We start from the raw sequence: 26145 nt of genomic DNA, 5'->3' as shown, positions 1-26145 counted from the left end.
CCTGGAGGCCTTGTGCCGTCGCCAGCCTGGCCTCTCGTGGGGGCGGTCAGGTGCTCGGTCTCAGGCAGGGGAGGCGGCCGGCCCAGGACCACGGCTGCAGGAGGCAGAGCTGAGCTGCAGCAGAGGCCCGCCTGGCCCTGGTCGTCCGCGGCATTAGCCTTGTCATCGTGGCCATCGTCATTAACGACGCCAGCCAGTGTCTGTCCAGGGCCGCGGGGCTTACTGAGCACTTGTGCACCTCTCGTTTTCCTCAGCCTCTACAGTGCAGTGTGAGAAACGGGGAGTGTTACCCCGGCTTAAGGATGAGCAAGCAGAGGCGTCGAGGGATAGAGAGGTTTGCCTGAGGTCATGGGCCCGGCCGGCAGTAGAGCCAGGGTTCAGACTCAGGGCTCCACTACAGCACCCGCCCTTTCCATGCGGCCGGCTACTGCCCTGCTGAGTCTGCTCTACAAGTGCTGCGTTGGCCTGGGAGAGAGCAGCCCACACTTGGGCCACAGGCTGCGCTCGTGCCCTGGGCTTTGGAGGGTGGGAGACGCCCCAGGCCTGGCCTGTTTTCTCTGCCCTGATCAGAAAGGGGAGTGGATCACATTCTCCCTGGAGAGTTTGTCCTCTGAACCAGTCTGCTCCCTCCCTAGCAAGATGCAGCCCTCTTGGGGGGAGCTGGACACGGGCCTCAGAGTCCTTCAGACCCGGCTCTAACTCCTAGCTCTGCCCATCACCAGCTGTGTGATCTTGAAGAAGTTATTTCACTTTCATGAGCTCAGTTTTCTCATCTGTAAAATCCAGTCAGTTCAATTAAGTATTTATTGAGCACCAGGCACCACGCCCCCAGTGTGAGGACGGCGGGGAGGAGGGGACCAGCCTGGCAGATGCACGTCTCGCCCCCCAGGGCTGTGGGAGGCTCAGGTGGTTGATGCACCCGAAGTGGCCATTGGGGTCCAGACAGACGAGGACTGCCCGGCTCTCCACCCCCTTGCAGGTGGCAGAGCTGAAGCAGGAGCTGAAGTTGCGGTCACTGCCCGTCTCGGGCACCAAGACAGACCTGATTGAGCGCCTGCGCGCCTACCAGGAGCAAGTCAGTCCCACCGCTGGAGCACCCAAGGCCCCCGCCGCTGCCTCCATCCTGCCCAAGGCTGGCGAGGTGGTGGTAGCCTTCCCTGCGGCCCGGCTAAGCACAGGGCCCACCCTGGTGGCAGCGGGCCTGGCCCCGGCTGAGGTGGTGGTGGCCACGGTGACCAGCAATGGAGTGGTGAAGTTTGGCAGCACGGGCTCCACACCCCCTGTGTCTCCCACCCCCTCAGAGCGTTCACTGCTCAGCACAGGCGACGAGAACTCCACGCCCGGGGACACCTTTGGCGAGATGGTGACGTCGCCAGTGACCCAGCTCACCCTGCAGGCCTCGCCGCTGCAGATCCTTGTAAAGGAGGAGGGCCCCCGCGCTGGGTCCTGCTGTCTCAGCCCTGGGATGCGGGCAGAGCTGGAGGGGCGTGACAAGGACCAGATGCTTCAGGAAAAGGACAAGCAGATCGAGGAGCTGACCCGCATGCTCCGGCAGAAGCAGCAGCTGGTGGAGTGGCTCAGGCTGCAGCTGGAGCAGGAGAAGCGGGCCCAGCAGCCCACGCCAGCCCCGGCCCCGGCCCCGGCCCCGGCCCCGGCCCCGGCCACGCTTGGTGCCGCAGTGAAGCAGGAGAACAGCCTTGCCAGCTGCCAGCTGAGCAGGCAGCCCCCGGGCCCTGATCACCCCTTCGGCCCCAGCCTCGCGGGCCCCACTGCCCACCATGTAGACACTTGTACCCTGGTGCCCTCGGCCGTGGTGGTGAAGCAGGAAGCCGTGCTGCCCGAGCCTGAACCAGTCCCGGCCCAGGTCACTCTTGGCCCCTCAGTGAAGCAGGAGAACAGCCTTGCCAGCTGCCAGCTGAGCAGGCAGCCCCCGGGCCCTGATCACCCCTTCGGCCCCAGCCTCGCGGGCCCCGCTGCCCACCGTGTAGACGCTTGTACCCTGGTGCCCCCGGCCGTGGTGGTGAAGCAGGAAGCCGTGCTGCCCGAGCCTGAACCAGCCCTGGCCCCGCAGCTGCTTCTGGGCCCCCAGGGCCCCAGCCTCATCAAGGGGGTCACACCTCCCACGCTCCTCACTGACTCCACAGGGACCCACCTTGTCCTCACCGTGACCAATAAGAATGCAGACGGCCCTGGCCTGGCCAGCGGGAGCCCCCAGCAGGTACCTGGGTGTGGGAGGGGCAGGAGCCCCAGGAGGGTGTGAAGGCACTCTTCGTGACAGCGCCCTGTGCACCAGGCTCCCCCGTGGCCGGCTGGGTTATGCTCGCTTCCTTTAATCTTCCCTTCAACCCTCCGAAACTAGGGATCGCCATCCCGGTGTCACCCAGGAAGGTGCTCAGAGTTGAAAAGGTTGAGGCACCTGTGTGAGGCCCCCAGCCTTGAGGGTGGGGCCACGAGGGCCTGCCCACTGCTCTGGCCCGTCGGCCTCAACCTTTCTGTGCCCAGCCGAGGGCTCCTGAGCCGCCCCACCCAGGCCAGGCCACTTCTGCCCCTGCTCCATGGGGTGGGACAGGCCCAGGGGAGGGTCGGGGAAGCCCCTCCTGGGAGAGACTGAGGGCCGCCAGGCTGGGCCTGATGCGGGCTCCACTCCTTCCCCTCAGAGAGGCCAGCTGTCCCCCACCAAGGTGACATTGGCAGCTGGCTCCCTGCTGCTGCCACCCTCACAGCCCAGACCCTCAACTCAGCCTGGTCCGAAGGTGAGGCTGCTTTAGGCTTCGTGTGGCCTCTCAGCCCTGCCGAGCTGGGGGTCAGGGGGGCAGTGACAGGACTCGGGTACTCAGGAAGGGACACAGGCCCCTGAGCAGCCTCAGGCAGAAACTCCAGGGGGGAGAGGGGGAATCGGCCCAGAGACCCCCCTCTGCCCCGTGTGGCTTATACCAAACCCCAGGGAGCCAGTCGCCCTCTGTAGGGTCAGAGGTCAGGGCCTCCCCCATCCCACATCCCTTCTTCCTCGGGGGCTTCCACGAAAGCTCTCCGAGAGCCAGTGCAGGTGGCAGAGCTGCCCGCCTTGCCTGCCTGGAGTGTGTGGGCCCTGGGCTGTCGCCCTCACCCCAGCCACTGGTTCCCTCCCTTTCTCCTGTCTAGCTCTTGTCCCAGCCTGGCTCTCCAGCCCCTGGCCCCCCAGGCCAGAGGGACCTGGAGCACCCGCCACAGCCCCTTTTTGGGCCCCGCACTTCTCTGCCGAAGAAGGAGCCACCTGGCTATGAGGAAGCTGTGAGCCAGCAGCCCAGACAGCAGGTAAAGAGGGTGGACCGGGGCCTGGCTGGGCTGGGCTGGGCTGGGCTCGGCTCCCACAGTCCCCCGGGCCTGGCTGGACGGTGGGGCAGGCAGGAGCCAGCCTCGCAGGTCAGAGAGGCCTTGGAGAGCAGCCGTCGGGCAGGAGTGAGTGTGGGCTCCAGGAGCCTGAGTGCAGGCCGCCGGGCTCTGTGGGCCTGGCTGCTGGCTCAGGGCCACAAGGTAGGGTCTGTGCCCTGAGCCAGGCTGGGGGGCCTCTTGTTCTAGACTTCCATCTCGTTTTCTTATTTTTGTGCCACAGGAAAATGGTTCCTCAAGCCAGCAGATGGATGACCTGTTTGACATTCTGATTCAGAGTGGAGGTAAAGTCCAGACCCCGCCACTCTGCTCCTCTACCTCCTCCTTTCTTCACAGGTTGTCTCCATTCCTAGGCTGGTTGGTTATTGGGTTCGGTTTCTTTTTTTTTTTTTTTTTTTTTTTAATGCTTTATTTTATACTTTTTTTTTTTTTTTAAATTAATTAATTTATTTATTTATGGCTGTGTTGGGTCTTCGTTTCTGTGCGAGGGCTTTCTCTAGTTGCGGCAAGCGGGGGCCACTCTTCATCGCGGTGCGCGGGCCTCTCACTATCGCGGCTTCTCGTTGCGGAGCACAGGCTCTAGACGCGCAGGCTCAGTAGTTGTGGCTCACGGGCCTAGTTGCTCCGCGGCATGTGGGATCTTCCCAGACCAGGGCTCGAACCCGTGTCCCCTGCATTGGCAGGCAGATTCTCAACCACTGCGCCACCAGGGAAGCCCTGGTTTCGTTCTTGAACACGATGCCCGGCAGGCCTGGTGCTTTGGATGCGGTAACATGTGAGACGCGTCCCTTCTCCAAGGCCTGGGCAGGGACTCCCTGGGGTGCCGTCCTCGACACACGTTTGCCTGACCCTGACCTGCTGCGTGGCCAGCGCCGTGCCCGCAGCCCAGGGCGTAGCAGTGAGCAAGAGAGACGTTTGCCTTGGCGGGGTTTATAGCCCAGCGTGGGGAGATGAACGGTGAATGAAATAAGTAAATTATCGTATGTCAGACAGGTGTTAGGAAAAGCCGGGACGGGAAGGGTCGCAGGTGCGAGGGGTGTCAGGGTCAGCCTTGCCGGGCAGGTGCAGTTTAGCCGCAGGCGTCCCTGGGGAGCTCCTGAGCCTGCAGGGCTGACGGGCGCCGGGGGGCGGGGATGGGGGGCGCCAGGGGCAGATTGGGAGGCCTGGTGGGTGCCGGGCGGAGGCCCATGGGCTCTGGGTGACACTGGAAGCCATGGCACAGCTTTGAGGGAAGGGTTGCCCCGCTGGAAGGGCAGGAGCAGGGAGGCAGGCGCGGTGGTCCAGGCGCGAGCGGGGTGTGTGGGCCGGGAGTCAGTGGCGAAGTGCGGAAGGGCTGGAATCTGGGTGTATCTTGGAGAGAGCGCCGGTATGGTTTCCTCACGGCTTAGGTGTGTGGCGAGGGGACCCCAGGGCAGCCAAGGATGAGGCCGAGGGTGTGGGGAGTTACTGGGTGCAGCAGCATGAGCGCCGGGGGCGTGGGCCGGGGCGAGTGGTGGCCGCGTCAGTCGCAGCCTCAGTCCCTAGACAGCCGAGTGGAGGGCCACATGGCCAGCCCGGGCAAGGTCTGGGCTGAGTCAGGAGTTGGGGAGTTGTTGGCGTCCAGGGGGGCGTTCGGAGCAGTGAGGCAGGGCGAGCAGAGAGGGCGAGGTGGAGGCAGGGGCGCAAGCCAGTGAGGCTGAGCAGCAGGTGGAGGGTGGGAGTGCGCCCTTGAGAGGGTGACGTCCTGAGGCCGTGGGCTGCTGATGGGCAGTCAGGGAAGACGAGAACCGAGATCCGGTCCCGGGCTGTGTTGTGGTGGCAGCTGGTGACCTCAGCCAGGGTGCTGCAGGGGGGCCAGGGCCAGAGCCTGCTTGAAGCGGGTTGAAGAGGCTGGTGCTGTGGGAGACAGCTGGTCAGGCGTTTATACACTAATTCCCCATTCCTCCGTGCCCCCCCGCACCCCCCGTAACCTCTCTTCTCCTTCCTGTCTCTGAATTGATTATTCTAGATACCTTCTCTAAGTGGAATCATACACTATTTGTCCTTTTGTTTCTGGCTGGCTTCACTTAGCATAATGTCCTCGAGGTTCTTCCGTGTTGTAGCTTGTATCAGAATTTCCTTCCTTTTTGTGGCTGAATAGTATTCCATGGTGTGTATGTACCACATTGTGTTCAGCCCTTCATCCACTGGACATTTGGGTTGTTGCTACCTTTTGGCTATTGTGAGTAATGCTGTATGAACACTGGTATCTGTTTGAGTCTGTTTTCAATTCTTTGGGGGTACATACCCAGAAGTGGAATTGCTAGATCATATGGTCATATTCTGTATTTTAATTCTTGAGGAACCACAGAACTGTTTTCCACACAGCTGTGCTGTCTTCATTCATACCAGCAACGCACAAGGGTTCCAGTTGTTCCACATCCTCACCAACACTTATTTTCAAGAAAGTTTTTTGAAAATAGCCAGCCTAGTAGTTGTGAAGTCACATACCTCACTGTGGTTTTGACTTGCATTTCCCTAATGACTAATAACGCTGAGCATCTTTTCACGAGCTTATAGGCCACTTGAATATCTTGTTGGAGAAACGTCTGAGTTGTCTGTCCATTTTTCAGTTGGATTTTGTTGTTGAGTTCTAGTTCTTTATCTATTCTGGATATCATTTACCAGATACATAGTTTGCAGATATTTTCTCCCATTCCATGGGTTCTTTTCACTTGTTTTAATATTTTTGAAGTATAGTTGCTGTGCAGTCTTTTCAGTCTCGATAGTGACCTTTGATGTGCAAAAGTTTGAAATTGTTATGTAGTCCAGTTTATTTTTTCTTCCATTGCCTGTGCCTTTGGTGGTGTTATAACTAAGAAATCATTACTAAATCCAGTGTCATGAAGATGTTCCCTTTTCTTCTAAGAGTTTTGTAGTTTTGGCTCCTAAATTTAGATCTTTGACCCATTTTGAGTTATTTTTTTGTATGTGGTGTAAGGCAGGGTCCCAACAGCAGGTCATCGTCTCATCGTCAGGCTGGTTTCTGACACCCATTGACTTTCTTGATTGGCAGAGATCTCAGCAGATTTCAAGGAGCCAGGGAAAGAGAAGTCCCCCCTGACAGCAGCCTGCGGGTCACCCCTGGCCACACAGCCGTCACCGTCCACCGAGCTCCCTCAGGCTGTCCCGCCTCCATCCGGCTCGCCGGCCCTCCCTGGGCGCCTAGAGGATTTCCTGGAGAGCAGCACAGGGCTGCCCCTGCTGACCGGCGGGCACGAGGGGCCAGAGCCCCTCTCCCTCATCGACGACCTCCACAGCCAGATGCTGAGCAGCTCTGCCATCCTGGACCACCCCCCCTCCCCCATGGACACTTCGGAATTGCACTTTGCGCCTGAGCCCAGTGGCGTGGGCCTGGACCTGGCCGATGGCCACCTGGACGGCATGGACTGGCTGGAGCTGTCGTCGGGCGGGCCGGTGCTCAGCCTGGCCCCGCTCAGCACCACAGCCCCCAGCCTCTTCTCCACAGACTTCCTCGACGGCCACGACTTGCAGCTACACTGGGATTCCTGCTTGTAGCTCTGGGGGCTGCAGAGCCGGGGGCTGGGAGGGCTGGAAAGTCGGAGACCTCGGGAACTCCAGGGAGCTCAGCGCTCTCCTGCCTGATGCAGCCTCTCCACGTGGTCGTGAGTCCTGACAGTCACAGGCCCTGCTTTCCCCTCCGTGGGAGGCCGGAGGAGGGTGTCCCCACACCTGGCTCTGGCTCATCAAGGAGAAGAGCTTCCAAGAAGCAGCTCTGGGTCCCACCCTGGGGTTTCGGAGGCCTGGATGGGCCAGGGGCTTCTATTTGACCTCCTTTTGTGAGGTCGGGGTACACTTGCCTGCTGCAGTTTGCTCAGGAGGCGAGGCTGAGGCAGGGCAAGGGGTGCATGTCCTTCCTTCTCTCCCCCTTCCCTGCAAGGGAAGGAACTGGCTGGGCCTCTACCTCACCACCCTCGTGATGCCAACACCACTGACCCAGGCTTCCCAGGAGGCGGGGGGGGGGGGGGGGGGGCTGCCTGCCATTTTAGTGTCTTGGTGTAGTGTAACCATTTAGTGGTTGGTGGCAAACAAACATTTTCTGTACAGGTGTATATACCTCTATATTATATATCGCCATACATATATACACATATATCTTGGGGGGGGGTGGGAGGTGAATGCAGCCCCCCGCCCCCGTTCTGCTCTGTGCACACGGAAGGGCCTGAAGCCACCGCTCCTGGGGCTGAACACAGCTTACCCTGGCCCCACCCATCACTTGTATTTGACATGTAGACACCTCATCACAGCCTGTGCCGCACCTGTCCTGCTTCCTGCTTATCAGTGCCATGAGGGCGGAGGTGCTTCCTGGCCACCTGCCCACATTCCGTCCCGCTGCCTCACTGCAGCCACCACGGCCCTGGGACAGCAGTGGAGCCAGAGGTGGCCCTCAAGCTATGGCCTCCTCCTGCCCTGGGGCCTGGCCTCCCTTCTGGCCTGTCATTGTCATTCATAGGGGATCAGGGATGGAGTCACCAGAACCAGTGCTGGGACAGAGGTGGGAAAGCTGTGTGAACTTTTTAAAATAAAAACAAAAACCCCACTTGTTAGTCCATCTCGTTCAATCCATGGAAGGGAAGAGGTGGGTGGTGTGGCTGTGTCCTAGGTGTCCTAGCATCTGGGTGCCACGCTGTGACCCTGACTGCACCTCCCCGTGAGGCCACCTCCCATCCCTGGCTGTGCATTCTGGACCACTTCTCTGGGAAGAGCAGAACCTTGGACGCGCAGCTGGCTAGACAGAAGGTGGGAGAGGTGCTTCTCAAAGACAGTTTATTTATAAATCAAAGAGGCCGGGGAGCCTTCAGCCACCCCCACCCTCCCCTCCTGAGCAAAACCTGACAGAACAGAGGTGGCATGCCACCTCACAAGGTTTTTGTTCAGCACAGTGAACCTGGGGCCCGGGGCCTCTGGTAAAGACCCTGGCCGGGCAGAGCCCTCCCCCGGGCGCTGAGAGTAACAGGCTGAGCCAGGCCCCCACCTTCTGCTCCTGCCACCTGCTGCCCTCCACCAGCACTCTGACACCCAGGGCGGTGTCCCCGGACTCCCAACCACGGTGCCCAGCCAGAGCTCCCGAGTGTGTCTTCCCCTCGACCTTGCAGCTTGGGGTGGGCCCGAGGCTGGCCAGCGCCGGGCTGTTCTCTTCTTGCTTGAGGAAGGGGCCTGGTAGCCAAGGGGTCTGGGGAGGCCTGGGTGTGACGGGGTCCTTGGAGGAAGAGCATCACCCGTCTATGTCCCAGCTGAAAAGGTGGTGCTTCACCAGCATGTCCTGGACGCCCTCCTTCAGGGGCTGCTTCTCCTCCTGCACAGGAACAGCCCTCCTGTCACGGCCGCAGGGCACACCACAGGGCCCAAGGGGCCAGAGTGGTTCTCACAGGCGACACCAGCACTCAGGGCCCCCAGGAGGCCTGCCTCAGCACCCACACGTCTGGGGGAGACCCGCCAGCACGAACACCCACACCGCCCCAGCCGCCATCCCTCCCGGGGAAGGCAGGACCCGACCACCCACCTCTCTCTTTGCAGGAAGTTCCCAGTCTTGGGAGAGGCTAAAGGCGAAGCAGCAGAGGACCCTGGAGGCGGAGGGAGAGGGAGGCTGTCAGCAGCCGCAGGGGGCTCGGCCCGCCCCTCGGCCCACCCCCGGGGCCGGGCCTCCTCACCGCAGCTCGCACTTGATCTGGACCCAGCCGGGGCTGCGCAGGAAGGACCAGGGCTGGTACCACTTCTCCACGGTCGGCAGGCTGGAGCAGAGCACCTCCAGCCACAGGTGCAGGACCTGCTCACTGGCCACAGGCAGGGCGGGGTCAGGGGCGGCTCCAGGCAGAGGGTCCTGAGGACCGTAGGCGGGGCTCTGCCCTCCCGCACCGCACCGCACCGCACCGCACCGCGCTGGGCCACCCCCGCTCCAGGGCCCCTCCATCCGTACCCCCAACCTCCCTCCGCTTGATGGCCTATGCAGGTGACCCCGCCTCCTTCCCTCTCAGCCACTCTGGCTCCTCCGCGTGGGGAGACGTGCCCAGGGGCCCAAGGTCCCTGTGGCCCCCACTCCCCTCGGTCCCGTGTCTGAGACTCGGCCACCACCACCCCGGGCCCCGGGGCCTCAGTCCCGCCGGTCAGTCGGGGAGCGACATGCCCGCTCGCTGGCCGGTGGGCCCACGGTGTGTTCCGAGCAGGTCTCGGGGACCCCTGCCCCGTCTCTCCAGGTCAGGGCAGCCTGGAGGCCGCCCCTCTGCTGCATGGCCAAGTGCAGAAACACCGCACTCAGCCTGGCCAAGGTCCGAGCCTCACACAAGCCTGCAGCCCCTCCGGCAGGCGCCCCTCCCTAGTTTGCAGCCGCATCCCTGGTGAGCCTTCACTGCTCACCTTGCTGAAATCTGTGCTCCCCAAAACCCAAGCGCCAGCCCCGCGCCCCAAGCAGTGGCTGGTCTCACGCTGGAGGAGGGGCTTCGGGAGCCACCCTGGCCGTCTTCCACCTCCGTCTGCCCAGCTCAGGCCCCCCGCGGCCCCCACTCAGCAGCGGCGCAGACACTCACTTGAGCCCCACGCAGATGAGGGAGCGGAGCTTGACGTCCATTTGTGCGTGTGCAGCGTCATGGGTCACGTTAACGGACTGCACAGCCTGGAGGGCACAGCTGTCACTCAGGTGTCCCCAGCTGCCAACCCTGAAGGCCTGTTCCGCCCACGGCCCTGCTTACCCGGTAGAGCAGCTCCTCTGGGGTCAGGACTTTGCCATCTTCATCCAACCTGAAAGGGGGGGACCAAAGCTGCCAGTGCTGCCCTGGTGGGCTCGGGCTGCTCCCTCTCCCTCCTCCACCCCCAGCCCCAGGCTGCCGGGTGACCCTGCCAGGAGGACACCGAGGCCAGGGCAAGGTTACCTGTACGTCTTACACAGCACTAGGCGCGAATACACCGAGTCGAAGTCTCTCTCGACCTCCCGGCCCGCCGCCTGGGGGGCAGGGTGAGCGTCAGGCAACGGGGTAGGTACCAGGTCAAAGCCACAGAGTCCAACTGAGTTCAGGTCACCACCCCACCAGCTCCTGCCACCAGCTCCGCAGGGTGCAGGGGCTCAGGGAAGAGGACTGACTCACCTCCTCGATAAACAGCCAGGGGTGGCAGGCGCCCCCAAGCAGGGAAGGCTTCTTCAGCCCGTGTTCAAACAGGGCCTTCAGGGCCGGGCAGAGGGTCCCTCGCACGAGGTCCGTGACCCCCTCTGTCACAGAATCGTCCCCCGCGATGGAGTACTGAGGGTGGAGGACAGGGTCTGAGAGGCCCCAGCCAGCCCCTCCCTGTCCTCACAGCCACTGCCACAAGCCACATGCGCTCGGGACGCAGGCCCTGCAAGGAGGGTGCAGGCCTCGCGGGCCAGAGGCAGCAGCGGCTCCGGGGACGGGCCTGCCTCGTGCGTACTCTCACCTCCTTGCTCCGCTCATCCAGGACTTCCACGAACTTTGCTGGAAACCAGCCTGTGGGAGAAGCAGGGCCCGTGAGAAGCTGGCGTCCTGGCGTCCTGATGCTCCCCCCAGTGGGGCTGAGGACACACGGGAGCGACAGAGGCCGCCGTCTGAGCAAACCCAGTGCCCGCTACAGCTTCCCAGCCAGGCCCGCCTTCCCCTCGCCCAGCGTGACACAGGACCAGACGGAGGCCTCACCTCTCAAGCCATTCAGCTCCCCCACCCAGCAGTGCTCGTCCTTCTGGGAGATGATCTGCGGAGGAAAAGGGCGGGAAGCACAGCTCCAGTTGCCTGGCTTCGTCCTTGGCTGGGAGCTCTGGCCACCTGAGGGCTCGGCCAACCCGCCCGTGGCCTCGGGGCTGGCGGGGACAAAGGTGCCCGCTCCCCGCTCACCGTGATGATGTCGTTCTTGCGGAAGCCCAGCTCGTCATCATCGTGGCGCTCGAAGTCCAGCAGGGCCTTGGCCCGGCGTGGGTGGCCGCGCGAGCATGCCACGTAGTTCTCGTGGTCCCTCTGGTGGCTCTCCATGCTGTAGTCCGGGCTCAGCTCCTGCTGTGGAGGCAGAAAAGCCCACCGCGAGGGGGCGCTTGGAACAGGGCTAGGGCCCTTGCTTGAGCTGTGTGCACAGCCCGGGACCTGAGGCTCACCACACTGCAGTTCTTGGGGTCTGTGCACTGGAAGTGGCGTGCCACGCGCAGGATGGCTTCCCGGAGGTCGGCCACCAGCTCCGTCTGCTTGATGTTCTTGGCCTTGAGCGCCTCCAGGTCGTCCTCCCCTGCAAGGCCCAGAGAGCAATGGCGGCCGTGGCCCAGCCTGGCCCTGTCCCGACTCCAAGGAAGCGCAGTCCACACGGGGTGTGAGGCCAGATGCCCCGGGTCTGACCGCCCCTGCCGCCCCGCTCTCAGAGCCCAGCCCAGCGCTTGGCCACCCGCGCGGAGTTCTCACCGAAGAGCAGCGACGTGATGCCAGACTTCCTCCGCTGGGTCCTGCGGCGGACAACCTGCAGGCGGGGAAATCAGGTCGGCGGCGGCCCCAGGCACCCGGCGCCCAGCCAAGTGGATGGCGCCCCAGCACTGGGGACAGTAAGCAGAGCCCTTCCATGCAGAGGCCCGGCTGGCATCTCACTCGTGCCGCCTCCTCTGACATGGCCTCTGAGGCCGGCTCTGAGGCTCAGAAACATATCGTCAGTTCAAATCTGGGTCTGTCCTACGCCCAAACCAGGCGGGTCCCAGCAGAGACGCGCCAAGGACAAGGCGGCAGGTCCCTGCACAGCTGTGGTCTGGCCAGGCCGGGCCCTGGGTGCTGAGCTGGAGGGGATGGTGGTGAGCTGGGGCCTCCTCCCTCACGGGCCCACCTGAGAGAGGTTGGCGGCGGGGCTGGCGCCCAGGAGCTGGCCCTGGTCGGCTAGGAGGTAGGCCAGGTGCTTGCGGCGCTGGCTCTCCACGGCCACGTCAGTGAGGGAGCCCGCCAGCCGCATGGCCTCCCCCAGCAGCAGGTCCGCGTCCTCCATCTGCGATGGTATGTCCGACAGCGTGTTGAAGATGGAGGCCGAATTCTCCGACTGGATCAGCTCCTCCTCCTGGGCCATGCGAGGGGCGAGGGGGGCGCGGTCACTGCCTGGCTGACCCCAATCACCGGCCTCAGGCATGTGTGACTTCCCTGGATGGTCCAGCTGAGGACAGGGAGGCCCTGCCCCAGGAGAGAGACCTCCCTCCTCCCTGGGGCCTCTCCAGAGGGGCCAGGGCTCAGGCCATATGACACTGACACCCAGACTGGAGCAGAGGTGGAGGGAGGGCAGACCCCGAGGAGGCTGCCAGGACAGCTGCATCTGGCACCCGGGGCTCTGGCCTTCACCTTGAGGCGCAGCATGCCCAGCGTGGTCTGGAACAGCACCAGGGAGCCCTCGTAGAAAAACAGGTCCCAGAGGCGCAGCAGCAGCCTGATGTGCACCACGCTGGCGAAGGCCGTGAGGAACCAGTGCAGTGTGATGAGGGACAGCTCTGTGGACACACACCAGAGGCCCTGAAGCTGGGACCAGGAACAGCCAGAGAGGAGGGGCATCCCCCAGGCACGCAAGCCGTGGAGGAGGTGGAGCGAATCTCCCAAAGCAGCAAGGGGCCATGCTTGCTCCACGGCAGAGAGGAGGCGGGGCGTCAGGGACCGTCAGAGAACAAGAGAGCAACGAAGGCAGCGTGAGTGGCCGTCGTCAGATGAGCTCCTTTCCTCCCCCTGAGCTGCCAGCTGCCCCATCCTCAGCTGGGTCCTGAGGCCTCAGATGTGCAGCACCTGAGCCAGAGCTCGGGACCCCCTGACCCCAGAGCAGAGGTGGGCTCGGGCCCTTACCGATGTCATGCTCCTGGAGCAGCCTGTCCAACCGAGGCAGGTACTGGACGATGAGGTGGCGCAGGAGCCGCTGGTCGGTCTGGACGCCCAGCAGGGTGGTGCTGAAGTAGGAGGCGGGGAGCAGGTCCTCGATGATGGCGCACATCATCCAGAAGGCGTCCTCCTCCTCCAGGAACAGCAGGAGGCAGGCAGCCACCTGGCCGGGGCAGGGGGTAAGGGGCCTCTGCCCAGGTGTCCATGCAAATTAGAAGAGGCACCCCCTCGGGGGTGACCGGTTAGAACAAGGCGGCCTCTGGTGGGGCGGGGGGGCGGGTCACACCACAGACCGCATGCCTGCCTCAGGCTTGGAACCCCTCCCTGCTTGGGGACGCCCCCCCACTCCACCCCCTTCTCCAGGCCTACTGCCCCAGTCCCGCGCTGTGCTCACCATGCCCGTGCCCTGGCAGTAGCCGATCTCCGGGTAGAGCCAGGCCAGCGCTCGGAGCACCCTGCGCAGGCGGGGTACGCCCACGCTGCTCACGTGGGCGAAGCAGGCGTTGCTGGGCATGGTGCGGAGCAGGTCCTTCTCAATCTGCTGGCAGCCCGCCCACAAGAGCCTGTGAGGCACAGGAGCAGGCGCACAGCCTCCGCACCCCTGACACCGAGATCCCCGGGAAGGAGGCCGGGGGCCCCTGTGTGGGGCAACCTCAGGTTGGCTTCTCTCCCAGGAATGGGCATTCCTCAGGCTCCGGGTCAAAGTCACCCTCCTCCCTTCAGGATTAGAGCCAAGCTGGTGTGCAGCTGGTGCCACGTGATTCACGGGGGAGCCTCTGAACATAAAATTACAGATTCCCGGGCCTCAAACCACAGTTGTGGAATGAGGATCTCTGGAATGAATCCTGGAAACCTGTATTTAAAATCTCCAGGGGAGGGGCTTCCCTGGTGGTCCAGTGGTTAAGAATCCGCCTTCCAATTCAGGGGACGTGGGTTCCATCCCTGTCCGGGGAACTAAGATCCTACGTGCCGCGGGGCAACTGAGCCTGCGCGCCACAACTAGAGAAAAGCCCACACGCCGCCAACGAAAGATCCCACATGCTGTAACTAAGTCCCGACAGAGCCAAAATAAATAAATGAATAAATAAAACAAACAAAAAAAATCTCCAGGGGATCCTAATGTGCACCGGTCCAGTGGCCTTTTTGACAATCCCTCCCCCCACGCCCCGCCCGGGCCCCCCGCCAGAGGGACCAGGAGGAAGCTGGCTGGCTCCAGGCACACGTCTGTAGGTGCAAGGACTGCCCAGGGCTGCCTCACGGCTGCCGAGCTCTGCCGAGCTCTCCCAGGCCCCCCCGAAGGGCCTCCCCCTGCCCCCCCTCCCCCCCCAAACAGGGCCCCACCTGCTTGGCAGCAACGGTCTCATCATTGGCGCTGTCCTTCACGATCTCTCGGTAGGACAGCTCGGAGTTCCTCTTCTTCTGCAGGGCACCGGAGAGCCGCATCCACAGCTGATGGGGGGAGCACGGCGCTCAGTCCCCAGGGAGCCCCGAAGCCCTCGGCCCCCGCGGGCCCTGCCTCACCTGCGGCCTCATGCTGTGGGGCACCCCGGCCAGCACCAGGGAGCGGAGCTTCTCCGAGCGGGGCAGGGAGATGGCAATCTTGTCCCAGGTGAGGTCCCCCACGTCGTGGTTGTGGGTGAACTCCAGGTGGGCCTGCCAGCGCAGCCTCTGGGGGGGGTCCTCCAGCAGCTGGCCTGGGCGGGGGGCGCCGTCTGCGCCTGTGGGGGAGGAGGGAGAGCGACACCCACCGCAGAGGACTGGGCTCTGGGTCCGCCGCCCGGATCTCACCACCTTTCCAAGCATCTCCCGTGGCACCCCGAACAGCCAGCGCGAGCTCTTCGCTTTCACCCCCAAACCAGACCCACGAGGCCACCCCCCACCAGGTGCTCAGGCTCCTCCTCCTCGGAGCACAGGCAGAACCTCGGCCCTCGCGCCCCTCCGACCACGGCCCTAGTCCAAGCAGACAGCCTCCTCACCAGCCTCCTAGTGCTGCCCTGCCTCCCTAGAGGCTGCCCACAGCCCCGTCACAGCTCAGAGCCTCTCACGCAGATACAGCGCCCGAGCCCCGCCTCCTCGCGCCCTGCTCCCTCCACCCCAGCTCCTCCCCACAAATCCACTCCCGCCTCAGGGCCTCTGCACCTGTTACTCCCCTTCCTGGCCACACTCACTGCCCCACTTCCTCCCAGTCTCTGTTCAAACGTCTCCCACCTCCCCTCCTCTCCCAGCCTCTTCTTGCCCCCAGCATACATTTGTTTGTTTACTGCCTGGGAACTCACGAGGCCAAGACCGCCTCTGGCTCTGTTTGAGGCACTGGGGACGCACAGTGGGGCGGGGCCACCCCACTGAGCCTCATCCTTACTCATCCTAAAGCCATGCCCTTGGCCTCCACTTTCTGAAACTTCACCTTCAGTGAATTCACATAAAGTGCACAAACTTTAAGTGTACACTTTGTTGAGTATCAATAAACAAATGTCTAAACACTGACAGTCTAAACGCTGTCCCCATCAAGATACAGAATACTTCCATCATACTAGAAAGTTCCCTGTGCTCCTCTCAGGCCCAGCTTTTACCTTCTAAATATCTGCCTGCAAACTACAGAACAAGGAAGACTCATCAGAACTGGGAATATGAGTGACCTGAAGATGACTGGTCTCAGTCAGTCAGTTAACATCTGGTTGGTAACAGGCTACCCTGGGTTCTGGCAGACGGCTTTCCAACAGCCCACTCGACAACAACAGGTGTCTTTACAGTAGAAAATAATGGAAATGGCCTAGGGGCCCACTCACAGAAGAATGGTTATAAAAATATGATGACAGGGACTTCCCCGGTGGCGCAGTGGTTAAGAATCCACCTGCCAATGCAGGGGACATGGGTTCGAACCCTGGTCTAGGAAGATCTCACATGCCGTGGAGTAACTAAGCCCGTGTGCCACAACTACTGAAGCCCGCGCGCCTAGAGCCTGTGCTCTGCAACAAGAGAAGCCACCGCAATGAGAAGCCCTCGTACAGCAACGAAGACCCAATGCAGCCAAAAATAAAAATTTTTTTTTAAAAATTAAAAAAAAATATGATGACAAATCCATTATAATTACAAGGATAGTACACAGCCACTGAAAAACATGCTTTAAAGAGGTCTTAACGGACAGAAAAAATGCTCATGGAATAATGTTAACAGATATAAAAGCAATATAAAAACATGTATATGATATCATCTTAGTTATGAAAAGTTACATATGGATACACACAAAGCCAGGAAAAAAATACATTGAAATGTCAGCAGTTATCTTCAGGTTGTCGGATAATGGGTTGTTTAAATCTTTATATCTTGATGTAGTTTTAAAATTCTCTATAATGAACATTATTGCTTTTATTATCATATGAAGATCAATAAAATTAATCTTAAAAAAAAAAAACCAGGGAATTCCCTGGTGGTCCAGTGGTTAGGAGTCGGTGCTTTCACTGCCAAGGGCGTGCGTTCAATCCCTGGTTGGAGAACTAAGACCCCACAAGCTGCGCAACACGGCAAAAAAAAACCCCAAAGGATTCCAGATACTTATAACAGCATCACCATCAGATGTGGCTCTGTCCTTGATTCTGGAACATCTGGGTAAAACATCTAGAGCCCGAGGCCACAGCAGCGTAATCAGTCACTGGAGCTGGTCCTCCCCAAGGAAGTGGAGAGATTACACCCGAGGGGCTGTCTCACCTTCCTTGTCCACGCGGAAGCCGAACTCATCATAGCAGAACTCTGGTTGCTCCACTGCCTCTTCCTTCTAGACCCAGGAGTAGGAAGAGTCAGCCTGGGGCTACGTGCACTGCTGCCATGCCTCCCAGCCTCCCTGACTCAGACCAAAGGCCACCCTTCCCTGAAGCTTCTGTGGTCATCACTCAGCTACGGGGGCCACGACCCTCTTGAATTCTCCCAGAGTTTTCCTCAGAGGTCAAAGATAAAATCAAGGCAAGAAACACGTTTTATGTATTTCTGTGTCCCCATAATACTGAGAGCAGAGTGCCATACTTGTTCCCCAACCTAATGCCCGATTCACAGGGAACGTGGAGCTAAGATGCTGTCTCTGATGGGGGCTTCTGACCCTGTGTGAATATGGGGGAGTGGCCCCCCTCCCAGGATGCCTGCAGCGGGCAGTGGGTCCCCTTGGGTGCCCCAGCGTGGGAGCAGAGCCACTGGCGCCCGTTGGCTGACTGCTGTACCTGTGTGTACTTGGCCAGGATCTCCTGGGGCCACATGCTAGGAGTCAGGGCTGAGAAGGGGCCACTGGCAGAAGGTATGTGGCTTCCTAAAACCAAGGAGGACCAGGAATAGGAGATGAAGAAAATGCAGAGCACTCAGGGGGAAAATTCAAGTTGAGACACCCCCTCTCCCTTCCTCTCCCCCCCGTCCCACCCACAGAGTGCCAGCATTAAAGGACTGGACCATCTAGAGTGGGATGGATGGGGGAGGGAAGAAACCTAGCAAAGTACAACTTTCTGGAGGAAGGAAAAGGAAGCCAGCAGTGTGTTACAAGACATAACCAGACTTCATCTCCTTGCCTCTCCCTCCACCTTTGAGTGAGGATTTGCAGGCTGGAACGAGAGGACAGGGATTCAGGAAAACTGAGAAGAGAGTTGCAGTAACTCTCCCAGATGCCCATCAGACGACTTCCTCCTTCCTCCACCTCTTACCTGGATGGTCCACGTAACCCTCGAAGGTCCGTGGAAAACAAGCCTGCTTCCCTCCCACCGGGGTGTCCTCCTGGATAAGACCCCCCTTCCCCCTGGAGAGCCTGTCGCCCCATGTCCAAGCCAGGCCCCTGCCTCCCACCTGACATTGTGTGGAGAGGACAGGCAAGTCTTCTGTAGATCCAGACTCAGGAGTTTCCTATCCTAATATCTTACAGCTGGAAGGCTCCTCAAGCTTCATCTGGTCCAGAAACATTTACCCTGGTAGGAGTGCAAAGAGGAAAGTCATTTAACGCAGCCCCTCTCCTGGGAGTCCTTTCTACCCGACTCTAATTTGCTGGCCCAGAGGTGGTGGGGAGGTAAATCCTGGCCACTGTTTGACAGGGAAGGAAAAGTCACACTTGAAAGAAAAAGCCTCCTATTCTGAACATTTCATCCGAGAGCATACACTTTGAAGAAGCTACAAAACTATTGTTCTCCAACAGCTCTGTGAGCCAAGAGGAGGGTCTGCTCAGTTCCCATACTACTAAGGAAGGAGAGGATCACACAGACAGACTTCCTGATGCTCTGTACTCAGGCAAATGTTTCTTAAAAAAGAAAACAAAAACCAGCCACCACCAAAACTTCCATGAATAGGTTCCTCTGAGCCAGAAGTTTTGAGGAATCACTTAGGTGCAACACTTCTGAGTCAGTGCCTCCACTCACCCGACACCGACGTTTCCACTTCATCCACCAGTCTGCTCGACTACACCTTCCAGCACCTCACAGCTGGGCCACTAGGAAATTGCCATCTAAGTCTCTCATGTCACTGTTTAACCCCTGCCTCCCTCCTTTTTTTGTCCTCTTAAAAAATGACTCAACAATTAAAAAGACAAACAGCCCAATTTAAAAATGGGCATAAGGGGATTTCCCTGGTGGTCCAGTGGTTAGGACCCCACACTCCCAACGCAGGGGGCCTGGGTTCGATCCCTGGTCAGGGAACTAGACCCCGCATGCCACAACTAAGAAGTCCTCATGCCACAGCTAAAAGATCCCGTGTGCCACAGCTAAGATCCAGAGCAGCCAAAATAAATAAATAAATAAATATTAAAAAGAAATAAAAATGGGCATAAGATTTAAATAGACATTTCTCCAAAGAAGAGACATAAATGGCCAATGAGCAGGTAAAAAGATGCTCGACATCATTAGTCATCAGGGAAATGCACATCAAAACCACCATGAGATTCTACTTCACACCCACGAGGATGGCATACTGGAGACAAAAGTCTTTTTTTTTAATATTTTATTTTATTTATTTTTGTCTGCGTTGGGTCTTCGTTGCTGCGCGCGGGCTTTCTCTAGCTGCAGCTAGCAGGGGCTACTCTTCATTGCAGTGCACGTGCTTCTCATTGCGGTGGCTTCTCTTGTTGCAGAGCACGGGCTCTAGGCACGCGGGCTTCAGTAGTTGTGGCACGTGGGCTCAGTAGTTGTGGCTCATGGGCTCTAGAGCACAGGCTCAGTAGTTGTGGGCCACAGGCTTAGTTGCTCCGTGGCATGTGGGATCTTCCCGGATCAGGGCTCGAACCCGTGTCCCCTGCATTGGCAGGCGGAGTCTTAACCACTGCGCCACCAGGGAAGTCCCTGGAGACAAAAGTCTTAAGAGCAGTGTTTGGCCATATGGGATGAATACACTTAGGCACATAGCTCCTGTTTGTCCTACAGCAGTAGGCACCTGCCATTAAAACTTATCTTCAACATCAAAAAAAAAAAAAGACAACAGTTAGTGTTGGTGAGGATGTGGCAAAACTGGAAGCCTCATACTCTACTGGTGGGAATGTAAAATGGTGGGCTGCTGTGGAAAGTACTCTTGACAGCTCCTCAAAAGGTGAAACACAGAGTTACCACATGACCCGGGAATTCTGCTCCTCGTTATTTACCCACAAGAAATGAAAGCAAGTGTCCACACAGAAACTTGTACTTGGATGTTCACAGCAGAATTACTCATAGCCAAAAAAGCAGAAACAACCCGTATGTCCAAGAACCGATGAAGGGATATATGAAATGCACAGAATATCCATACAATGGAATATTATTCAGCTATAAAAAGGAATGAAGCGCTAATAATGCTATAACACAGGTGAACCTTAAGAATATTATGCTCAGTTAAAGATGCCAGTCACAAGAGGATGAATATTGTATGATTCTATTTAAATGAAATGTCCAGAAGAGGCAAATCCCTGGACACAGAAAGTAGCTTAGTGACTGCCAAGGGCTGGAGGAGAGGGGAAGGCACAGTGGCTGCTAATGGGTACAGGGTTTCTGTTTGCAGAGATGAAAAGAGTTCTGGAATTGGAGAGTGGTGATAGTTACACAACAGCATAAAATACTCAAACCACTGAATTATACACTTTAAAAATAGCGAACTTTGTACCATGTGAATTATATCTCAATTTAAAAAAAATAAATAAGCCATCAACTGAGGCGTCAGCACTTGGGGCTCCCTCTGACTTCCTATTTCTAGCCTGCTCCTATTAGAACAGGCAAGAGCCTATTATCACCCACTCGAGCTTCAACAGAAATGCAGTTTGAGGGGTGGCTTTCTCAGCCTTTTTCTGAATATGAAGCCTTTTACTTCTACCTTTTACTTCTAACCATGAAATGAAAGGAAGGTAACATAAATGGAAGGTAACAACGGAGATGTGGGTGAAATATTTTAGGGCAAGTTGCCGTCTAGGTTTTAGAATCATATTCACCTAGGCCTAGACCTCCTTTCGCCATTTTTCAGGTGACAGGAGCTCAGAGGTGACAGCTGTTGGCCTCGTCTCCTGCGTGCTGTCTGCTGTTGGGAATTCGGGGTAAATGAGAAGGGTCAGGTGAGTGAGAAAGAAACAAAAAAGGAAAATCAAAGAACCACTTCGAGGGCACCGTGAGAAGCGTGAGAAAACATTACCCTATGGACCCTTTACTCCAGCGAATGTTGAAAAATGGGCACATGAAAAAAATCCCAGTTCTCTTTAAAGACACACTTGCAAATCTGGGGCCAAACAGCTTGTCCCAAGGGCAGCTCAGCTGGGTCACCAACCTCTACTCCTGCCCCCAGACACACCCTGACCGGGCCACATTTGGGCTAAATGCCCATCGTGGAGGCTTTGATGCCCAGCTGGGAGGGAGCCCTCTTGCTTCCAGGCAAGCCTTGCTGAGAAACAGATGGCAGAACCCGCTTCCCTAATGGGCCAGCCGTCCTAGACTTGTCTGTCTGTTCTGCGTGAGGAAAACATAACGTCTTCCTTCAGTATAACAGGTATGCGGGGCCTGGTTTGAATCAGAATTCTGTGCTGGATGGAGCAAGTATTTTAACATTAAAGGGACTGAGCTAGAAGTTCTTAAAATCACGTCACCGTTCAGTCCTCACAGCATATTCTGAAGCAGATTATCTCTGGTCCTCACACACGAGAAAACGAGCCTAGAAGAGACGCACGTACAGTCTCCCAAATGGACCCTGATAAATGTGCCCCCTGCACCACCATGCTGGGGAGATGATGTCACTCGGCCACCAGCTTGACAGTGCCAGGAAATAACCCCGTGCTCGGCCAGGCCACCGCTGGCCTGGAGCCCTGGGCAGGCACACTGCTGTGGCACCAGCGTTAGGAGGGCAAGGCTTCCGAGCTCATCCTCTGCCACCTTTGTGCAGAGGCCGGACGGCGCTGCGGTTGAAGTGAAGACCTCTCCAGACAGACAGATATGGATTCAAATCCCGGCTCTGCGGCTCCCCCCTTGTTATAACCTTGGGCACGTTCACGTCACCTCTTTGAGTCTCAGTTTTCTTCTCCACAGACTGGAGTAACAGTACCTATGTCTCACAATGGTTATGAGGATGAAGTGAGAACACAAAGAGCCCCAGCACACTGACACACAGCGAGTGCTCAGGAAGCATCAGGCAATTAGCAGGAGTCCTCATAATTTCCAGAAAGTTACTGTGACTATCTGGGCCCTCTACACTGAGGTTACTCAAGGCCATACGATACTGCTGATATCCATCCAGCCATTACAACCTGTAAAAACGACAACTCCGTATGGTTCAATGTAACATATGCCAGCTGGGATCATCAGAAAGACTCCTCGTCATTGACGCCTCAGAGGTAGTGATTTGGCTGTTTCTTCCAGAAGGGCAGAGAAAGTGTGGAGGAAGCAGGCGTTGTCTATAAGTGGAAGAAAAGAGCTGTCTCTGGCTGTGGAGGACTGAGGGGCCTGGGAAGACAATTCTCAGTCCACAGCTCCCTTTCCCAGCCTTGGCCTGCCCCCCTCATTCATTCACTCAACAGTTACTGAGCACCGCCACGAACCACACATGGTTCTAAGGGTTGAGACGCAACAGTGAAAAACCAAAGTCCCAGCCATCACATCACAGCAGAGAATCAGACAACAAACATAAACACAGCTGTGTTAGATGGTGCTAACTACAGGACTCTGAGGAAAATAAAGCAGGATAAGGCACAGGAGAGTCAGGAGAGAGGAGCCACGTAGCCAACGTAGTCAGGAAAAGCTCTTTGAGCATAAGGTGACATCCAAGCAAAGGCCCAAACAAAAGGAAGTGGGAGACCAAGTCCTATGGCTCCTGAGGGAAGGAAGATCCAGGCAGCAGGAGCAGCAGGGTGAAGACAAGGCAGAAACAGAGGTGGCAGGTGAAGTAGCTGCAGGGCAGAGGGGCTGGGGAGGAGCTGGGGAGGGGGAGGAGGAGGAGGAAACAGTGGGAGGTGCAGCCGGCTCAGGAGGGCCTTAGAGTGCAGTACAGAACTGGATCTTATCCTCCTTACAGGAGGGTTCTGAGCAGAGGCAAACCTGAATCTGATTTAGGATTTCAAAGCTCTCTCTGGCTGCTGTGCAGAGAAGACTGCAGGGCAGGAGGGAGTGACACAGTAGGAATGATGTTGGCTTTGCTACCATGGGGACAGTGAGAAACGGTCAGATCTGGATATATTTTAATGAGTCTCTGCAATAATACGTATATGCCATTTCTCTTACCAACTACCCCCTAGTCCCCAAGTTCCCAACAGGAGCCAGAAGTGATATTGCAAACCTGGGCGGGCAGGTTTTTCCAGCCTCCAGTCCCTATGGAAACCTTCCTGAAAGCAGCCATCTGGGAGCTGGCTAAAGCAGCCACATCACTGGCGGCCCTGATGTTGTCACAGGGGTACTGAGAGGCAGAAACTTTTGAAAAACAAGAAATATACTGGAGGAAGATTAAAAGACTGTCATCTTTAAGCATGTAAATTTTTAAAAATGCCTTTTGATCCAGTAACTATTCTCCTGGAAACTTATCTTAAGGAAATAATTCAATAGACGCAAAAAGGTATGTACATGAAAAGGTCTACTTCAGCACCACCTATACAACAAAAACATGAGGACAATTTACATGTCAAACATTAGGGGAATTAATCAAATCTGGGTATACTGACACAATAAAATGTGATTTAATCATTTCATATTCCAGTTATGGACTTCCGCTTTTGGCCAAGATGGAGTTACAAGGACTGGATTTACTTTCCCAACCTGAACAACTGAAAAGCCAGAAAGATACACGAAACGATGGTTTTCAAACATTGGATGACAGGCAGCACAGGACAGTGAAGCCTGAGAAAGAGAAAACAATTGAGCTGAGCCCTGTGACGGCCCGCTACCACCTGGAGAGAGTCTGCAGCCAGGACTGGGCACCCAGGAGGGCAGAGGAGCTGAGTTGGGAGCTAGAGGTGGCCAAAGCAGCCTGAAGTTGTAGAGCAGAGACTTGCACAGAGAGCTCCAGAAATCTGCAGAGAGCACCCCCAAATCTTCATGTGAATACTGGTCAGAGCGTGTGTGTGAGGAAGCTACCCAAAGTTGGGAAGAGAGCCACCTGCAAGCAACACAAGGAATAATACCTGAAGCTCACCCTACCGAGTCATTGTGATGTATTTTCCTTTTCAGAAATTGTGGAATGCAATTTGCCCAAACTTTGTTAAGAATTTTTGCATCTATGTTCATGAAGGATGTTTGATTGTAGTTTTCTTTCCTAATAACACCTTTTTCAGGTTTGGTATCAGGATGATATCTGCTTTATAGAATGATTTGGGAAGTAGTCCCCCCTCTTCCATTTTCAGGAAGAGTTTGTGTAGAAACCGGTATTATTTCTTCCTTAAATGTTGAAAGGAAATCACCAATGAAGTCTCCTGTGCCTGGAGTTTCCTTCATGGAAAGATTTTCAACTACAATTTCTTTCATAGAGATAAGGCTACTCAGATTATCTTTATTCCTCCTGAGTGAGCTTTTTTTTAAAAAAATTAATTTACTTATTTATTTTTGGCTGCGTTGGGTCTTTGTTGCTGCGCACAGGCTTTCTCTAGTTGCAGAGAGCGGGGGCTACTCTTCGTTGAGGTGGGCGGGCTTCTCACTGTGGTGGCTTCTCGTGTTGTGGAGCACGGGCTCTAGGTGCGCGGGCTTCAGTAGTTGTGGCCTGTGGGCTCTAGAGCGCAGACTCAGTAGTTGTGGCGCACGGGCTTAGTCGCTCCGCGGCATGTGGGATCTTCCTGGACTGGGGCTCGAACCCATGTCCCCTGCATTGGCAGGCAGATTCTGAACCACTGCACCACCAGGGAAGTCCCCTGAGTGAGCTTTGATAGTTTGTGTACTTTCAAGGAATCTGTCCACTATCCAAGTTGTTGAATTTATTGGTAAATTTAGTCCAAAGTATGCAGAAGAAAAAAAAGCAATAAACAATAAAGATAACAGAAATCAATAAAACAGAAAACAAAAAGAAAAATCAATGAAACCAAAATCTGTTCCTTTGGAGATCAATAAAATCAAACCTCTGATCAGACTGAACAGGAAAAATGAGAAGACACAGATTACCAATATTATCAGGAATGGAAGAGGATACATTACTACAGATCCTGGAGGCATTAAACGGATAATACGAGAATATTATGAACAACTTTTGCCAATAAGTTCTACAATACATAAAAACAATACCATCATGACCAAGTGGGATTTATCTTGGGAATGCAAGACTTGTTCAATATTTAAAAAATCAATCAATGTAATTCAGTATATCAACAGACTGAAGAAGAAAAACTATATGATTATCTCAATAGATACAAAAGAAGCATTTGGCAAAAGTCAACATCCATTCATGATAAAAAACTCTCAGAGATCTAGAAATAGAGGAAGCTTCCTTAACCTAATAAAAGGCATCTACAAAAATCCTACAGTTAACATCATACTTAATGATAAATGACTGAATGCTTTCCCCCCAAGATTGGGAACAAGGACAGGATTCAACATAATTCCAATCAAAATCCCAGTAGGAGTCATACAGAGTGAAGTTAAGTCAGAAAGAGAAAAACAAACATGGTATATTAACGCATATATGTGGAATCTAGAAAAATGGTATAGATGATCTTATTTGCAAAGCAGAAATAGAGACACAGACAGAGACAACAAATGTATTGATACCAAAGGGGAAAGGGGAGCGTGGAATGAATTGGGAGTTGGGGCTGACATATATACACTACTATATATAAAACAGATAACTAATGAGAACCTACTGTATAGCACAGGGAACTCTACTTAGTGCTCTGTGGTGACCTAAATGGGAAGGAAATCCAAAAAAGAGGGCATACATGTACACGTATGGCTGATTCACTATGCTGTACAGCAGGAACTGACACAGCAGTGGAAAGCAGCTATACTCAAAAAAAAAAAAAAAAAAAAAAAAAAAAATCCCAGTAGGATATCTTGCAGAAACTGACAAGCTGATTCTAAAATTTAAATGGATAAGCAAAGGAATCAAAATACTCAAAATAATTTTGAAAGCAGAAAGTTGGAGAATTCACACTACCTGATTTCAATACTTACTATAAAGCTACATGTAGTACAGGTGACACTGGCAAAAGGCAAGACATATAGATCAATGGAACAGAATAGGTAATCCAGAAATAGACCCATACATATGGTCAATTAACGTTATGAATTGAGTTGTGTCCCCAAAAAAAGATATGTTGAAGTCCCAACCTTCAGTACCTCAGAATGTGACCTTATTTGGAGAATGGGTCTTTGCTGATTTAACCAACTTAAGACGACCTCATTAAGGTAAGCCCTAATCCATTATGACTCATGTCCTTATAAAAAGGGGAAATTTGGACACAGATATATAGAGAGAGAAAATATGAAGAGACAGGGAGAACACCATGTGAAGCACAGACTGGAATTATGGTGTAATAAGCCAAGGAACG

General features: G+C 56.0%; 2 protein-coding genes across 9 annotated transcripts in view; one reads left to right on the top strand and one right to left on the bottom strand.

The window, feature by feature from the left end:
* Window positions 1-7380, top strand: part of MRTFA (myocardin related transcription factor A) — a 104129-nt gene extending 96749 nt beyond the window's left edge. For 3 of the 4 annotated variants that reach the window (XM_068560145.1, XM_068560144.1, XM_068560143.1), the window contains exons 10-14: window positions 980-2218; window positions 2658-2753; window positions 3142-3294; window positions 3593-3653; window positions 6404-7380. In XM_068560145.1, the coding sequence (XP_068416246.1) occupies window positions 980-2218; window positions 2658-2753; window positions 3142-3294; window positions 3593-3653; window positions 6404-6906 (2052 nt within the window). In that variant the 3' untranslated portion in view covers window positions 6907-7380. The remainder of the gene's footprint in view (window positions 1-979; window positions 2219-2657; window positions 2754-3141; window positions 3295-3592; window positions 3654-6403) is intronic. The other variant, XM_068560146.1, reaches the window with a different exon arrangement.
* A 778-nt stretch (window positions 7381-8158) lies between these two features.
* Window positions 8159-26145, bottom strand: part of SGSM3 (small G protein signaling modulator 3) — a 35808-nt gene continuing 17821 nt past the window's right edge. Inside the window, exons 2-22 of one of the 5 annotated variants that reach the window (XM_068560147.1) lie at window positions 18045-18163; window positions 17435-17520; window positions 16932-16998; window positions 14748-14944; window positions 14568-14675; window positions 13621-13767; window positions 13194-13416; window positions 12705-12850; window positions 12205-12429; window positions 11796-11850; window positions 11498-11625; window positions 11244-11402; window positions 11049-11103; window positions 10813-10862; window positions 10488-10640; window positions 10275-10345; window positions 10095-10143; window positions 9933-10018; window positions 9060-9182; window positions 8912-8972; window positions 8159-8704 (exon numbers count right to left, since the gene is read on the bottom strand). In XM_068560147.1, the coding sequence (XP_068416248.1) occupies window positions 8624-8704; window positions 8912-8972; window positions 9060-9182; window positions 9933-10018; window positions 10095-10143; window positions 10275-10345; window positions 10488-10640; window positions 10813-10862; window positions 11049-11103; window positions 11244-11402; window positions 11498-11625; window positions 11796-11850; window positions 12205-12429; window positions 12705-12850; window positions 13194-13416; window positions 13621-13767; window positions 14568-14675; window positions 14748-14944; window positions 16932-16998; window positions 17435-17520; window positions 18045-18051 (2277 nt within the window). In that variant the 5' untranslated portion in view covers window positions 18052-18163 and the 3' untranslated portion in view covers window positions 8159-8623. The remainder of the gene's footprint in view (window positions 8705-8911; window positions 8973-9059; window positions 9183-9932; window positions 10019-10094; window positions 10144-10274; window positions 10346-10487; window positions 10641-10812; window positions 10863-11048; window positions 11104-11243; window positions 11403-11497; window positions 11626-11795; window positions 11851-12204; window positions 12430-12704; window positions 12851-13193; window positions 13417-13620; window positions 13768-14567; window positions 14676-14747; window positions 14945-16931; window positions 16999-17434; window positions 17521-18044; window positions 18164-26145) is intronic. The other 4 variants (XM_068560150.1, XM_068560148.1, XM_068560151.1 and 1 more) reach the window with 4 other exon arrangements.

Source organism: Eschrichtius robustus, chromosome 13 (genome assembly GCF_028021215.1).
Source record: "Eschrichtius robustus isolate mEscRob2 chromosome 13, mEscRob2.pri, whole genome shotgun sequence".
NCBI lineage: Eukaryota > Metazoa > Chordata > Mammalia > Artiodactyla > Eschrichtiidae > Eschrichtius > Eschrichtius robustus.
Note: the sequence above shows the minus strand (reverse complement) of the source record. Positions and strands in the feature narration are given on the sequence as shown.